Source organism: Lagopus muta, chromosome 5, assembly GCF_023343835.1.
Source record: "Lagopus muta isolate bLagMut1 chromosome 5, bLagMut1 primary, whole genome shotgun sequence".
Classification (NCBI taxonomy): Eukaryota; Metazoa; Chordata; class Aves; order Galliformes; family Phasianidae; genus Lagopus; species Lagopus muta.
The window spans coordinates 61377854-61395451 of NC_064437.1; the positions used below are offsets into that span (position 1 = coordinate 61377854).

At 41.6% G+C, this 17598-nt stretch overlaps 1 protein-coding gene across 2 annotated transcripts in view; it reads right to left on the reverse strand.

The window, feature by feature from the left end:
* The window catches only part of FGFR2 (fibroblast growth factor receptor 2), a 75099-nt gene that overhangs the window by 23362 nt on the left and 34139 nt on the right, over positions 1–17598 (reverse strand). For both annotated transcript variants that reach the window (XM_048945103.1, XM_048945102.1), the window contains exons 7-9: positions 4644–4834; positions 2387–2531; positions 168–364 (exon numbers count right to left, since the gene is read on the reverse strand). In XM_048945103.1, the coding sequence (XP_048801060.1) occupies positions 168–364; positions 2387–2531; positions 4644–4834 (533 nt within the window). The remainder of the gene's footprint in view (positions 1–167; positions 365–2386; positions 2532–4643; positions 4835–17598) is intronic.

A 17598-nucleotide genomic window follows, 5' to 3' on the forward strand; every position in this document is an offset into this window, starting at 1 on the left:
GCAAGATGCACTTTCTTCCCATGCCAGTCTCCTTGGTGCCAAATCCGACCCTCATTACAATTTCCTTTCACGCGCCCTTATTCCTCCTTCCAACGTTCCTACTAAAGGATGTGCTGGCTTTGGGTATTGATAAAAGTTCTTCAAACTCTTTATCTACTTTCTGTTACCTGTCTGCGCAGAGGGATTCGCTTTGTCAGCTTGTGGACAGCGGGCTGGCTGCTGAAGTCAGGCTTCTTGGTGGTGTTCTTCATGCGGCACAGGATGACCGTCAGCACCATGCAGGCAATCAGGAAGACCCCTATGCAGTAAATTGCTATTTCCAGGTAGTCTGGAGATGTTGGATATTCCTTTTCCTTTTCAGGAGCTGGATTGCAGGATTTCGGGAGGGAATAATCATGCCGCAGAGTTAGCACACAGTACAAGCACAGCTCAGCACATGGAACAACATGAAACAGTTCAAACATCAGCAGTTCTAGCAGTGACTTTGCGACATATAGATCGCTGTGGATAGTTAGGCCATCTTGAAATCTGAGGGCTGTTCCTCTCTAAAGATCACCATTTTAACATCTCAGCCACAGTGTGTGTGCTCGTAAATAGACCTATATAGGCATACACTTGTGTCTGCCTGCTGAGGAGACACATTCACCAAAATATCAAATTATCCCCTATTATTTTAGGGGAGCAGAAGGAATTGAGTGCTCAAACTAGGTACATGTTCATTGTATTGCTCAAGTCAACCTTCAAAAGCCCTGTACTTCCTTTTAACCACATAAGGGCATATTTAAAGACACAAAAAAGAAAAGAATTTGCTAGTCTAAAAGTATTTTATCACAACGTGCAAATAGAAGATGGAGCTTGAGTCTGCATTGCTTGTTTATCCAAAATTCTCACTGGGCTCTTATAATACAGAAGGATAAATTGGTCCCTCACCATACTTTCAAATTCAATCGAACTGCTAGCAATATGCCTTTGTGAGTCCTCCTTTGTCAGCCACACTAAAGCTGCATATTTAAGGAATGTGGTTGCTAGTCTATGAGATTGGTTGCAGAGGGAGTGGTTCTACCTAGATGTTACCCTGACAAACAACTTTGAAACCATCTTCAGGATACTTATATGTACAAACACAGTCCCTAATCCCTTATCTGGGGTTCATCCCCCAGGCAGGCAGCATTCCACAGCAATCAGCAGTCACTCCACAAGCAATGCACGTTCAAGCCAAAATTTTCTTGTGCCTTGTTCTAGGCCAACAAAATATTTCATTCAAGAAAATCGCTTAAAATACGCTGTTCAAGCACTTGCAAAATGCAAACACTGCTAGCAGAAGCAAGATTTACACAGGCACTGCCTGTCTGCTTGGTGGCAGACCACGCAGGCTTGGTGTGCATGTCAGAATGACATGTAATAACATTGCGCCATTCAATACATTTTGATAATGGTTAATATCTGTAGAAAATTTCACTCGTGTACCATGAATCTCAGCATTATGTACATGCAGGCTTTGTACCTCTTACTAAGGATTAACAATTAATAAATGGTAAGCACAAGATGACCCAGCAAACCTCAGGTGGTTCACATTTTTTCAAAGGAACTCCTAAGGCAGCTGCCAACAGCTATAAACAAGAACATTTGACTAACGTCAAAACCAACTATGGTTACATCTTCTAACAGCTGATAACAATTTTCAGGCAATAAAGCACGTTGATGTTTGTTTCTCTTCAGGACAGAAACATCATCAACCCCAGAACAGCAAGACATGCTTTGCAGTAAAAGCAAATGACTACTCGTTTTCTTAGAGCATGCGATGTTCAAAGATGCATGGAGCTGATTCCCAAGAGATGAAGGGCACTGCTTCTGTACACAATCCATGGGCATCAAAATCAGAATTTTCATAAAAGGTTTGGATGATAAGTAACAGTGAATTAAGCATCCTGAATAGCTTGTGTATTCAGATGAACCATTAGATGATTATGGCCAAATCAGTCCCCAAGTTTCTTAGGATAACTTTGAATTTCCTCCTCTTGAAGTTTACAAGGATTTATGTGCTGATTTTCAGTTATCCCACTGAAGTGAGAAAGAAATGCAGTTCCTCAACATTTCTGATGAACTTCTAACAGATGTAAACATAATTTAAGTGCAACAGAAGTTGCCTGGATTTTGGTTTGTTTGTTTTTTTTTAAAGGGATTTGGACTTGTAGACTAGAATGTGTCACAAGACAATCCACTGGCTTGCGACAAGTGTGACTGCACATACAATCATTGTATAATCACCATAAAAATGTTGAGGAAGCCCAAAGTCATTTTCTGAGACAGAAGCTGTGCTAATTCTGCAGCACTCAACAAGGGGGAAAAAAAAGAGGAAAAACCACTGAAAGAAAGCAGTGTATACCTGGCAGAACTGTCAACCATGCAGTGTGAAAGGATATCCCAATAGAATTACCCGCCAAGCATGTATACTCCCCAGCATCCTCAAAAGTTACATTCCGTATATAGAGAACCTCAATTTCTTTGTCCGTAGTGTTAACACCGGCAGCCTAGAAAAAAAAAAAGAGGGAAGCAAGAGAAAAAGCTAGACACTGAGAGAACTCTTGTGGATAGGGAGATGGAGCCACAGGGCTTTGCGCTTCGGAAAGGCAGAGGTAGAGAGATGCAAAGCTCCTTCCCCATCCACAATCCCTCTTCCAAAAGGCGTTTACCAACAGGTCCCAGCTCACCTCAGAAAGTAATCAACACCCTTCACCAGACCAAAACTCACCACCTAGACATGCATGCAATCATATGACATGGAAAAATTAACCCACAAATGTTTTGTTTTGTTTTGTTTTTTTCCTTCTCCTTGTTTTCAATAAAAGAGTGTTGAAAGAAAAGCAAAGAGAAAACAGACAGAATGTGGTATCCTTTATATGTAGTTACCCGCATCAGAAGAATTAGTTTACAAATATATATGTATATATTTATTAAAAAGTCAAAAGAGGGTAAATTCTGCTCCAAATGACACCACTTGGCAGAAGTCTCACACAGCCGATGGTCCCTGCATCATCTGCTGCAGTGAAGTTAAATCAAGAAGCACTGTTAGGTCATTATGCACCAAACCTATCAGGGATTCAGTGCTTCTCCAATCTTTTACAAATAGACAGAATCCAAAACCCAGAGACTCTTAGACATGGAACTCTCTAGATGTCCCAAGATGAGTACATCAAGAATCCATGCCAAAGCTTCTGTTCTCGAGATTTAGAGAAATCATTTTAAATAGAGACGGTTGTTGTTTGTTATTTGTATTCCACCCAAAAACATTACTTTGAAGTATGTGATGATAGAATAAAAGTATTTTTACAAGACCATTTCTGAGTAAATTTAGTTGTGAGTTGCAGTCACACTGTTGCCAATCTTTATTGCTCATGATGGGTTATTACCCCACCAGGAATGGATGAATGGAGGCCATAAGTGCTTCAATGGGCACTTATGTGAACATTTCATAAGTGCATGCACACATGTGTATGTGTGTGCATGTGATACACCAATTAGACTGTAATTACACCATCCATCAAGTACCTTAGATGAGAACTGCAAAGTACGCAGGATTAATAACAGAACTGAACATAAATGAACACACAGACACCAGACACAAGAGAGAATAAAGACCAACGTCAGAAACCACTGAATATAGCACACAGAATATTGTGGGAATTTTTCCATGGCTGCTGGTGTAATACCAGTTGCAACACCAAAGGAGGATTACAAATATACCACAAGGCCAAGGAGTTATCCTACAAGCTGCCTGCAGTCTCCCAAAGCACCATTATTTTTTTTTTCCAGCTTCTACATCCAGCTTTCTTTAAAAAACATTGTTACCTTGTAAACTCGGCAGAACAGAGAGCCAGGCAGACTGGTTGGCCTCCCCTATATAATTGGAGACCTTACAAATATATTCTCCAGCGTCCGCCTCTGTCACATTGTACAGTGTCAGCACTTCAGCATTGGAACTATTTATCCCCGAATGCTAGAATAGACCAATAACACAGGAGAACAATGTAACTGCTGTCCAAAAAGGACACAAATCTGTCTAAGGTCCCACCACCAACACCTCACACGAATACGATTTCCACTTCATGCAAGCATCATGGGCAAAACATTTAGGATCTGAGTTTTGTTTGCTTGTTTTTTTTTAATCCGAAGCATCGCCAACCAGCTTGGAAAACTCCACGGTGCAGAACAACCCGGTGCCACCGATATGCCACATCACACTGGGAACAAATGGACATCCTCACAGGCTCAGCATCCAGAAAACCCAACCCTCCGACAAACTTTTGGCAACAGGTGTCATGTGTCTAAACAGTCTTTGAAACAAACAGGGTGAGGGAACATCAGTGAAGTTATTTAAGAGGGTTTTCGTTCTTTTCTGAACGAGCCGTGCCTGAAATGTTCAGAGATAAAGGACTTCAAGGAAGTTTAAAAAAAAAAAAAATCAAAAGCATCTATAAGCTGCATAATTAGCATTCAGGCTACCAAATGTTTATCTAACTTTTCATTTGTAACAAACACTTCCAATTTCAAAAGAAGTTCCGATCTCAAAATCCTTGGATTTACATCAAATACATTTTTTAAAGAAGCTGTCACCAGCAGTAGCAGCATCTGCAATGCCTCACCTTTAAAACCTGAAGGTAAGGCAGTCCATCTGGTCCATATTTACTGCCATTCTTCTCTACGTGTTTTATCCACTGAATGTGGGGTTGAGCATCACTGTAGACTTTGCAGACAAACTCGACATCGCCTCCGACTACAGCTGAGGCATTTGCTGGAAGGCCAGCTTGGAGGATGGGCCGGTGCGGTGATCGCTCTGTTCCAGTGGGGAGGGTGAGGAGCAAGAGAAAGAGAGAGAAATAAAGATGCATAAATAAGCAGAGCTGCCAAGAAAACTGTAAGTGAACTCGAGCCAAAAAGCCCTGTAAGCCTGTTGGCTGACTCCTCCGAAATAACACTGCAGCCAAAACGTATAACGAAAACTACAGTTCAAAGGAGATGACTTGAGCACTACACTTGTAATGTAAAGAATAGTTATTTGGGGGGAGGGGACAAGCCTTGACTAAAAGCTTTGTGCATTTTTTGTAGCACAGACAAGCAAGGAAAATATCTTCTTTTTCAAGAGTTACTCTGACGAAGTACCTCAGAGTTTCGAAACACTGTAACTGGACTAAACCTCCACCAATTTGGTACAAACAATCAGTTTGGTTTTTTTTTTAACTGAACCAATAAGGTATTACAGTAAACCAAAAGATATTTCCTAAATGCAGCAGCAAAACTCTCAGCACCAGAATGCATCATACACGACACATCCCAGACAGCTTCAGTTTTTAGAACACTCTGATCAATACTACAGCAACACTCTACTCAGATTGAGAAGCAGAAATACCAATTTGTTATCCTGAGCAGGACTCAAACCAATACTGAGCTATTTAGAATAAATAAATAAATAAAAATAATATACTTAATGTGAGCCAATGTAGTTTATCATTTATTTGCTAGCCTAAGCATTTCATAAATGCTCTCCATTGAGCTGGCATCACTGAATACATTCTTCATCTGGGCATCCAGAGAGGCATTGCAGCCAGCGTTCCAAGCCTGGATTTGTGGATGTTTCTGAGCAAAGCATCGATGGGAGCCTTCTCCTCAGTTACGAGGTGAGGCAATTTCCCACTACTGCCACCAAGCCCAACCTGAATGCTGCTCAAATCTCCCTGGTGATGATCTGGGCATGAGCCTGGACACAGCAACCCTTCAGCCAACTGCAGCTCTTAATCCATCTGTAAGTGGGAACTCATTTCCTCATCACAGAATCACAGAATCACCAAGGTTGGAAGGAACCTACAAGACCATCCAATCCAACCATCTGCCCATCACCAACAGCTGTCACTAAACCATGTCCCTGTACACAACCTCCAGGGCTGGTGACTCCACCACGTCCCTGGGCAGCCCATATGAAAGCTTAACTCTACGCATATCTTTTCATAAGTATAAAGTTAATACTGACCCATACACAGGTTCAGTCTATGAATCAGAAGTGAAGAGCCCACTGCTCATCACTGACTGAGATTCAGTGCTCCAGGAATTTCTTTTCTGAAGATCAGCAAAAAAGGAGCAAATCTAAATATTTATTTTTAGAGGCTGTGCGCTGCGAAAGCTTTGGCGTTAAGAGCCAAATCAACTGAATTTCAAATCAAGTGCTCCTTCTTAAACACACTAGTTTCCAATAAACTGTTTCACAAGCAAACACTGCAAGTGTAACAGCAAATAATGATGCCCATGGAACAATGGGATCTTTCATACCGTCCAATATATTTGGCATGCGGCAAACATCTACTGGGAATTTATTCACTGAGGCTATGCTGGCAGCACACTACAAAGCAGCACTCTTATTTGACTTGTGGCAAAAGCGCATTTGTATTGCAGTTATTAAATTATTCCATGGCTATGTATGTCGTTTTCAAAAGACCTAGGAACGGTTTAACTTTGTGTTTTTACTTGTGAATTACAGTAGATTGTACAAATTACTATTCTACCCGTTCTAGAGAAAACTTTTGAAGTTTCTCACCTTATCCTAAATAAGCTCTAATTCCATCTCCCTCACCCCTTCATTTGGGTACAAAAACAGCAAGCAAGATCTCTCTTTAATAGAAACCTTACACCATCTTCCAAAACTTATTACAGCTGCCTTCGGTATAAAATGAAACCTTAGAGAATGTTATTTAAAATGTTTTTTAGAAGTCAGTAGGCCTCATGTTTCATTTCTCCACATCAGGGTTTGATTTCCTTTGTGACCTTACTCGCTGCCCTTAAGCAAACCAGAGAACGAGGCCTGAAACATCTTGGAAAAGTTCCCACTATGGCAGCACCAACACACGAAATGTGTTTAGTTTATCCTGATAGCCATCAGTGATTTAATCTTTTATCAATGACTGTCAAACGTCTCCTCTACCAAAATAGAAAAGGCCAAGCAGAGAAGCAAAAGCAAAGTTCTTACATTCTTATCCCAAATTCCTTAAACAATTAAAGAGGGTATGCGTATGTATAGAGAAAACGTTTGTGAAATTTCTGCTCTGAGGGTATGTGTGCTGAAAAAGAAACTTCAGTTACCCTCCAACATGCAGAGCCATGTCTAGTACTCATTCAGCTCCCCTGCCTCAGTAGAAGGGAGTGCTCCTGTCTGCGCACAAGAAACACAGAGGACCATAAATATCACAATGCTCCTTCAGAGGGCTTTCATGTCAATCCTGGAATCCATGGGCCATAAGAAATGATACGTGTGCTGGGGAAAGTAACAAAATGCAGACAGAACTTCCACTAATGGCTAAATTCTGTACAGTATCATTGCTTGGAAACTGTCACCCCAGGATGTTATCCTGTCTTTGCTATTTCTCACCAAACTACATACATGTAGGTACTGTCACAAACCGCATTCATAAATCTCACATCACTTTTTCACATTTAAAATACAAGCCTTACATTTGTAAGCAGTTATCACCACTCAAACAACTGGCTATGCTACTATTATATGGAATATCATATTTTCCTTTTTATTAAATACTAGTATAAGAGTTAAAGATGCTTTCTCAAATATCTTACAAGCTGCTGAATGTGATGTTACATAATGTACTAATTACAGTTAGGACCATCACTAAACTATAGTGACTCTGTATATCCCTAGTTATTTCACTCAAACAACATTTTCATATTGAATAAGCTGGCAATCAAGCTTGCAACTCTGATACCCTACTGGTCTCAATATGGCCCTTCGTTCATCATTGTTGAATTGAACCTCAAGAAATAAATCTTTGCCATCTGGCTACTTAAAATTTAGTGTTCCATTCTCACTGCTAACACAACCTTTCAAAAACAGCTTATGCTATAGTACAGAAGATTGCCCCCAAAGATTAACTGTCTTCAAGCACACTAAACACTACATTATGAAGACCATAAAAAGTAGTAGATACAAGTTCTGCTACCATAAATATTAGTTACTTAGTCGACTACATATAGATCTACAACTTTTTTCATGGATACGCCCTGCTTGCTTGAGTAGACTTTTCTGGTTATACTAAAGCACAATGGAAGTTTAAAAATGAAGAATACTTTTTGTATGTTGATCTGAAAGCAAGCCAAATCAAAATCACTGTGTATAGATCTCTGTAGGTTATCTTTCATATACTCATAGAATGACTTGGACTGGAAATGACCTAGAGAGAAAGATTGCTTAAAAAGAAGACACCAGTTTGTTTTCCCCAATTTGCAGTTTTGCTTCAAAATAAGAACGGCTCCATTTGGGGAGACAATTATCTACAGACAGCAGTGAAACTGGCTGATCGTGTAAGGAATGTCAAATTCAAGGCTACAAGCATTTAAGTGAAGTCTACACCACCATAAAAGCATCCAGGGCTTAAATATTTCTGCTCAAAATTGCTTGAACAGTTCTGATAGCTTATCTATCTGCAAACAGTTTGCTATCGGAAAAGACAACGGACAAAGAGAGCTGCCCAATGGCTCAGAAGAAACTCTCATTTAGTCTGTTAATGTTAAAACTTTAGAATGCCTTTCTCCAAGACAGGAAACTGTAAAGAATGCAAGGCAGCTGGAAAATTCCAAGTTTCCTAAAAATGGGCACAAATGGACACCAGGAGATGGGTGGCAAGGAGCAAATCCTGCCACCAGCAGTGCAGGGAAGCCAGCCTGGAAGCTACTACTGGAGCCTGCATGCTTCCCATAGAGCTCCTGAGAACTGGCCTTTTCAGCAGTTTAAAGCCCTTGGGCAGGTGGTTCCTACAGAAGGTCACCTGTCTCCAGTGTTTGGCTTCATCTCCACCAGTATTTTTGCTGACCCACAGCAACTAACGGAGAGGGAAATCTAAGAGATGAGAGGCAGGAACATCATGATGCAAGGACATGAGATGAAGATGCCAAGAGATGGAGGCGGTCGACAGGGGCCAGAAGACAAATTTTACAGCCAACAGCGACCAGAAGATCTTACCACTGGTCTTGGCATCTTGGAGGTGCAGGAATGAAAAAACACAGAAGAGAGGCTGCTCGCTGAGCATGCCAGCTGAAGAAAGATGTAGGACAGGGCTTGCTGCTGCCAGAACCAAGAGAGAGCCTATTGTGACTGAAAAAGTGACACTGCCGCTCCTGGAGTGTGCTGGCAGGGAAAGGAGACAATAACCCCGGAAGCAATGAGCTCCAGGTCCCATCTAAAGGCCAAGTCTCCTTAGCAACCTGGCTGTATGGAGGGCTGAGAAGAGCTCTGGCAATTGTCTATCCAAGCCTCCCTGCCATCCCAGGACAGACAGTTCAGGACCTTTCATGGGAGCTAAAAGCCAGAACCAAAGCCCATTGAAGTCAGGGGAAGAGCTCACATGGAATTCAATGGGCTTTGGATAAGGCATTTGATTCATTTCAGAAAGAAAAAGAAAAATGGAAACTATTTATTTTTTCCTTTTGAATGTGCTTGTTTCCTCTCCTTGCAAGCGTGTGATTTAAGTGCAAGCTAAGAAAATAAAAGCTGAATAGCAAATGCAAGAGTTCTGGGGACAATGGAGAGATTCTCAATTATAAGGGGAAAATAAAACTAGAAGTAAGCTTTTCATTAGACAAACACATTTACCAGAGCCTTTATCATCAGTCTTGAAATACTACCAACTCCTAAGGAATCATTTTGACAGTTGATGCTGTGAAGCTACAGAGAGCTCCAATAATGCCTCTAAGCGTGGCATCAGTAACCATTCTGGATCCAGAGACCTCAGTAGAGATTCTGTACACTCAATCACTGTGCAACATCTGTTGCTTTGAAAAGCATTCATGATCTGTAAATTACAGGTGTCTAAAAGCATCCTAAAGTCTTTTAGGCTAGGCAGTAATCATGTGCCCTTGCCATGCCTTTCACTTTGCACCTCAAACTTGCAGGACTGACTCTTTAGCCTTAAAAAAAGAAAGAAAGAAAAAAACAAAAAACAAAAAAAACCCACAAGCACAGCTTTTTCCATTCATATACTTGGATTTAAATATTTCAGTGTGTAAGGACATTTACTGGGCTGACCACAGTCTGCAATCACTACCAGTTTGGGCTAAATATCAACCATTAAGAGATGAATGCCTAATCCCTCACATTAAATGAGGAAAGCTCTACCAGTAGAGCAGCCTACTCTGGCTGACAATCAATGAACTGGTTTGGAAGGAGAGACACAACAGTCAGTGTCCTTCACGAAAAATCCCACTTACACAAACTGCTAATCTGGCCCCAGTCCACAAGCACTCAGAGGCTGGATTAATTATTGCTCTTTGAATTAGAGAGCACCATTGAGGAGATTTCCAGAGGCAGCCAAGGCATGAGGAACTGCCACTCAGGTTTCCCTATAAACAGTCTTATCCAAGGATCTGCCTTGAAATTGCACTTGCTTTCCATACCCCTAGGTGGAGTGGCATAGGAGGGGTCTAACCAAACAGATGTCAGAGCCCCCAGAGGAATTTTCTCCTTCAAGGTAGCTTGCTACATATGGGCCAAGCCAAACCTTCACTTCCCTTCTTAGAAACAAGCAATTGCTTATGGGGTCTGTACTCTATGAAAGGCTGGAGGGCAAACACTGCTAAGCCCACTATTTGTTCAGTGGTGTGTAGGAGTAAGGCTGGGTGCTGGCTGTTCTTGCAGAAGATCAGAAACAACTGAGCAGGTGCAGGCAAAATGCCTTTGCTAATTAATGTCATACACGGTATATACGTGAGCCAGGAGCTGAGCAGCTTCTACCAGCTGCATGTCAGTTTGGTTTCCCTTCTGCCTAGTATGAAGCCCTGCGTGTTGTTTATAGCCAATTCAGAAGTGCTGCTGAACTGTCATGTTCCATTTACAGGTGCATACATACACACCCCTCAAACCACCACCTCTGAGGCAATTTATGCACACCAAGGTATCATCCACAGCACACCAGGGACGATGCTCCCTTCTCAAGCTCTCTGCAAAATCATGAGAAGCTTTAAGGCTATAAGGAGCAACAGATCACTGTCATTAAATGTTGAGAGATAACAACCATCCCTGGCAAGAGCATTTGATAAAGAGCAGAAGCCTTCAGACCGACAAGCAGAACAGCCTGCAGATCAGACCAGCATTACCAGCGCTGATGAAATCATGCCTTGCAAATTTTGGCACCTTTTACCAATAGGTACTAGCCAGCAAGTTCTCGTCCAACATTCCTGTGCAGCATGAGTCTCCATATATCAGCATTTCCCATGCTCCAGAGAGGTGTTCTCAGTGGCCAGGAGCTCTGAGGGGCGTCAGGGCTCCTGGCCATCACATAGAAACCTGCAAGGCCTAGAGCAGCATGGGGCCACAGGGAGGGCAGTGAGGTAGCTGACATCCACAACTACATTCTAACCTCTCCTTTAATTCAGGAATCTTTTATATAAACATGAGGTATTTCTTTCTGCAGACATTTTGTCACAAGCATCAAAAGCAGGCAGCCTCCTACTCAAAGCAAAATATTTACCATTCTACCCAACCTTCCCGTGCCATCAAAACCCTCCTGCTAACCAACATCAGCAGAGTACGAGGCAGTGCCTTTTTAAAACTTTGCAGAAATGAATCAGATGTATTCAAACTCTTTGCCCTTGGCTTCACCACCTTCACCTCCAATTGGAAGTAATGGCACTGTTATTACAGCAGGCAAAGTTCCCACTTATGTTCTCCCATCTGTCTCTTTGGACAGCCTACGGTAGAGCTTTAGCTTGTGGTCTTATACACATCCTAGCTAAAATTCATCTTTGCCTAACACCTTTATAGCATCAGTTCATCTGCACACCTCTTCTCACATGGCAGCAAGCCAAGGAAGAAAAAGCTGCAATAAGATTGAATGAGTTGCTCAACACAAATCCTGTTCTTGTCAATGAGAACAGCACAAAAATCACAATCAGAACTAGCTAAAACTACCCACTGAGCCAATTTGTATACTGGGGGATTAAATGAGACAGAGAAACGTCCAGAAAGCCAAGGCCTATGGCAGACAACACGAATGTTCTTGCTGTAAAACACAAAACCACCAACAGGGCTTTAGGAGCAGTTTGTCCTTAAAGCAAAACTGTCAGGATCACATCATGTGTGTTTCATTGGCATCATGGAGCAAAAGCAGCCATAGCACAGTGATGTTCAGCGCTAACCCTGAAACTTGCAATACCTCTGACACAGCACATGCATAAGCAAAATCTTCATGCATGTCTAAACAAAGAGAGGAGAGGTCTTACTTTGGTGTGAGAAAAACATAAACAGAACAAAGAATAGCTGAAATATTCTTTCCACCATGCCCTAAAAAAAAAGGCTACAAGAGATAATGAAAACCAACTTGCAGCTTCTCACAGGCAAGTGGTAATATCTTATTGCTCTGTCCATTTCCAGAAACTGCATTAAGTTTTACATGCAGAGACATCATTCTTTCTACTGTTCACAGCACTCAGCTGTTTCACCAAGCCACAGAGACAACACCGGGATCCAGCAAACTGGGCTTCCCACCAGGTTCTACCCGAGGTTTGCTATCCAAATACCATCTCTCCCACATAAGACCCCGATTACAGATGGGCCATCATATTTCTAGTAATTCAGGTTTAGCTGGATTACCAGGCAAAGTTTTCCAGACACGCCTGGCCATGCATGGACACAAAGTCTGTGCTCCAAAACCAGAAATCTTTTATCTCTCATCTTCTACAGTTATTAGTCACACTTCTACAACTGTTTTTCTGATTGGGATTATACATAACCTAATGGAGAGCTTCCTTCAAGTGTAAAATCAGCACAGCTATTTCCTCCCACTTGACCATCTATCAGATGTTTACAGTGAACAAATAGACATGCATTAACTTGTTAATACAGAATACATGAACTAATTACAATCTATTGCTTTGATCACCTACTTTACAATGGTGATTGTAAACTAAAAAAAATACACATTTTAAACTTTCATAAGCATCTTATAAAAATGGTAAAAACTGGTCAACATTGAGTTCATTATTCAAACTCTGACGGTATCTGTGTTTTTCCTTCCATGAACGCAGTCAAATTTCAGCATATTCATGAAACCTTTTAAATAGTAATATGAAATAATAATCATAACATTTTACATTTACAGGGTAGTTTAACATCCAAAAGTACTTAACAAACTGCTATTTTTAATGGGGCTTTTACATCATAATTAAATCATATATCACTTTGTTTTTATGTTTAAATGGAGCAACTGCTGCTGAAGCTGCACCACGGGAATGGGAGTAATCCAACAATGACCAAATTAATTTAAATCCAGAAAACTCATAAAATAGAGCCACCTCTGTATTCCAAGTTACACAGCGGTTGGCACAGCAGTTAGAAGACACCCACATCAAAGCTGTCATGATAACCTTTTCTCTAATAGCCACAGAATGCCACATCTCACTGATTTGTCCACACTTCAGTACTCCTAGATCTCTCACCCTCTTACCTGTCCCTCAAGATCTTTACTTTCCTGCACTGTAAGCCTCTCAGAAGACCCCACACCCTTACACTGCAGCATCTTCCCAGCCCCGCTGCCCTCAACCTCACCTTGCTACAGCCACAAACAACCCTTGACATCTAACCACTCCAACCTGCTGTTCAGCTCCATCCCTGTCTGCTTCCACCAACTCTACATCTATTTCAATCCTACTCTGACCCCCAAAACCTATGATGCTTGTGTCCCTGGAAAACATCCCCAAGGGCAAGCATCCCAGCTAAAATCTGCGGCTGTGAGATTACCTGCAGGCACAGGCATGGCTCTCAACACGTGCCAACTGCGGGCTGAACAACACAACAGTCTGCTTAGCATCTTCGGGTAACTCCTGCAAATTCCTGTTTATATTTCCACAAGTGTGATACTGCATGAATTAGGAGGCATGATTAAAAATGATAATAAAAGGGCTGAAACAATATCCTGTTCCTCATTCATCAAAAGAAAGAGAAATGCCTGCCTAGGGGCTGTAATAAGACAGAAAGTGGGACAGGGAGGCCAGTCCTCCCCCAGCAGGCTCTGCAGGAAGCACTCCAAACATGACAAATGCAGCGTTCACCCAGCAGATGAAGTAATGACACCAGTATTTGTTCATAAAATGTAATTTAGCCAGACTACCCCAATGAAATCAGAAGCTTCAGTGCTATAAAACTCGGGTTTGGGAATGTCTTTGCCTTATTAAGAAAGAAGAGAGGGACCCCTAAGCCTTCCTTTTCTTTCAGCTAAACCATCATACTGTGGCCTTTGTTTTTGGGAGCAAACTGCACAGCCTCCAGCGCTGAACAATCTATGTAATTTCTTCTCAGGTGTGCACACCTTGCCAAAAGCCAAGTACCAGGTGTAAAGTCCACACTCAGCCTTATCAGTACATGAAATAAAGTCTTCTTCCCTCTTGGTCTAACCCAACACCTGAGGGCAGGCATCAGCAGGGATACCTGCATGTTTGCAGCCCATCTCATCATGCCACAGGCCGCAGGCACCTGGATGAGGATGTCAAGCCAAAGCTTGTCCCCACAAGGAGCATCAACAACTGCAAATCCAGCTGCCAGAAGCACAAGTTTGGGCTTGGTTGCAATACCTACATTTAACTCCTGCCAGGCAAGAGTGATGCAAGGCACGAGGCACGCGTTGAGTTCAGCTGCTGTCAGTTCTTTTCGCATGTAACCTGGCTGCTAAAAATAATCCTTTGGAAATTAAGGAACATTTTGTTGCTCTGTCAAACTAATTCTGAATTTCACTTTGACAAAACAAGCCTTGGTGAAAACAAATAACAATGCATATTTTTTTACGAATTCAGGAACAGCAAAGTGGAAACATGTCGTTAAAAAAAACATGCCCATTCCGTGCTCACAGCCAGAGACTGTAAGAGCACAGGAAAACCCAAAAATAAAGCTGACTAGAAACAAAAGAGAAGGTTTTTTTTTTTTCTTGTGCCTAAACAAAAGGAAATATAAACAGTGAACAAGTATCAAGAGCAAAAAGAAGATTCCATTTTAATGAGATTTTGTTTGTTTAACAACACGCTGTAAAAAGCATGAGTAAAATTCACCCCAACGCCCTCTAAACCTCCAAGGGTTCAGAATACAAGCGCTTTTCTGCACAACCATCGGTAAAAGCACTCATAAGCAGAATTTCTGGGGCACGAGGCGTAAGCTGAGAGCCATCTGAAATGCCTCTAGACCTCATTCCTTAATGATGTGAGCCAAAGGCGTGGCTAGCATGCAAACTAGAAGCTCAAGGTAAAGTTAAACTTGTTGCAAAAGGACTTTTAGATATATATTTATGCACATTTGTGACAAGTTATGTTCACTTTCATAGTAAACAGCAGGGTCTTCTTACTCCACATTCTTGGGAGATGTGTCGTGCCATGGCAGCTGCTTGTAAGACCCCGTAAATGAGGTAATGTGCAGAACTTCATCTGAAACCAAAACGAGGTTCGTTTCCCTGGATGATGACATTAAATAGGACAGAAATGGCTACCTGCACTATGCACGGAACAGACCAAGCCTTTTTTGCTGTTAAAATATAAATTCAATTAGTTACTTCCACGCTTAAGCAGAACTGCCGCTGCTGAAATTGTACTCCAACGATAATTGCAATCCAACAGTGATCTAATTATGTACAAGTCTCAGTGGCTGCATTCCCACGTTGCTTTCTACAACCCGGATTCACTACAATACAACTCATAAGTGAAAATCACAGTTTTCAAGCACTCTCCCTTAAGACCGTGTGACTTTATATATGTTTAATGAGAATGGAGTCAGTTGATTAGCAAGCTTACTATAAAACTGTGAGTTTGAGTTTCTACCTGCTATTAAACACAAAAGAATAGAAAGGCACTCGAGTTTCATGTAGAAAGCAGCTGATGGGCTGAATTGTACAAGGGCAAGTACATTCTTTTAATTAAGGTGTTGGAGGAGGACTCGAGTACCAGCCTTCATTTTTTGCTCTGCCACCAGCTTCCTGTGTGACCCAGGGCAAGAAATTTCATTGCTCCACAGCTGGTTTTCACATCTATAAAACAGACAGTGACATTCCCTTCTCCCAGTCTCTGCATTTAGGTTGTAAGCAATTACTACATGCTGGCATGCTGCTTTGGGCAACAAATAGCTGATATTAATTGAAGCCTCTGGGTTGCACTCCAATAAATAGCTGGAGACTGCTCCTCTTCCTTTCCAACAGCATTTTGCACGGTCACCATTAGCCATTGATGCCATCAGCACAGCTGCAGCCCTGAGACCCTGCCTGGAGACAGGAAGGGCGAGGAGCAGGGGCCCTTGAGGGTGTCCCAAACACTTCAAGAATGACCTCGTTCAGCACAGAACATTCTGCCCAACTTCACTGCATGGTTTCCCCCTAATGTTGTCAATGTGGACAAGTATTTGGTGTTGCACAGAGAGGCTGCTGACAATTCGCTGCTTTATTTTTCAGTATTTTCTAACTCGCATTGTAAAAAAATCCAGTAGAAGTGCTTTGCCAAGTTTGTAAATTGGAACAAGACCATCTGAGCAGAGCTGACTGTTTTAAAAGGGTTCTTGCAAGTAATTACAAGGTAAAAACGAGAATAATTCACACCTACATTTGCACTGAAAAACTTCTCAGCCCTGCTGGCTCCAGGCTTTTAATTGTTGAAAGAGTTCAAGGTTTGGAAAATTATTGGCATCAAGTCATACTGGATATTCCTAACTAGCATTGTGTCATTACTTGGCAGGATTTTTGCTGGGATACTTCCCAAATCTGTGACATAATCAGAGGGTTCTCCACATTACTCCATATAGTCAGACTCTTGTGTTCATATAATACATTACCATGTTTAATACCATTTGCTATTACTTACACTTAATCAACTCTGGAATCAGTTAAACCATGTAGGAAAAGCAATTTCAGAGGCTTTCAACTGACAGTTTTCCACACACAACCTGGCCTAAAATTATGACCTGAAGCTTGTAAGATGTTGTCTACATGTGCAATAGCCTCTAAACAAACACCCATAACTCTCCACAGCTCTATGGGAATGGAAAACTCACATAAAGGAAAAAAGAGAGGGAAAAAAGGGAAAAAAATTAATAATAATCCAGAAAATTAACTTCTGTATAACTGTCTTAACTAGAAAACTGTCAAAGTTTCCCCTTCTGGCCTGTTGTAATTTACTGCTTCAATGGTTTCTTGCCCAACCTCCACAATTATCACAAGCTTTCAGCAGCACAGAAATGGCTGAGCTCTCTAGCATCAATGCCCCTTTCAGCTTAAAGCCCCAGTGCAGAATCTCTTGAGAGACTCTCAGTATATTCAACACACAATATTAGTTATCTCAGGGTATACAATCCTATAAGTATGCTTTCAAATTAAACTAACAATGATACCCTTTCACACACCAAAACAAATGCAAAAAGGGAGTGAAACGATGAAGCATGCTGAGTTCCATAATGCTGACTGTGATCTGCAGAAGTGGCTTTGGCTTTCCCATCTCCTAGGGCCCAAGTATCACAAAAAGGTGAATTTACCCCCAGGGAAAATCAAGTGTCCCTTGGGTGCCATGAGCTGTGTACTCCTGTGTACC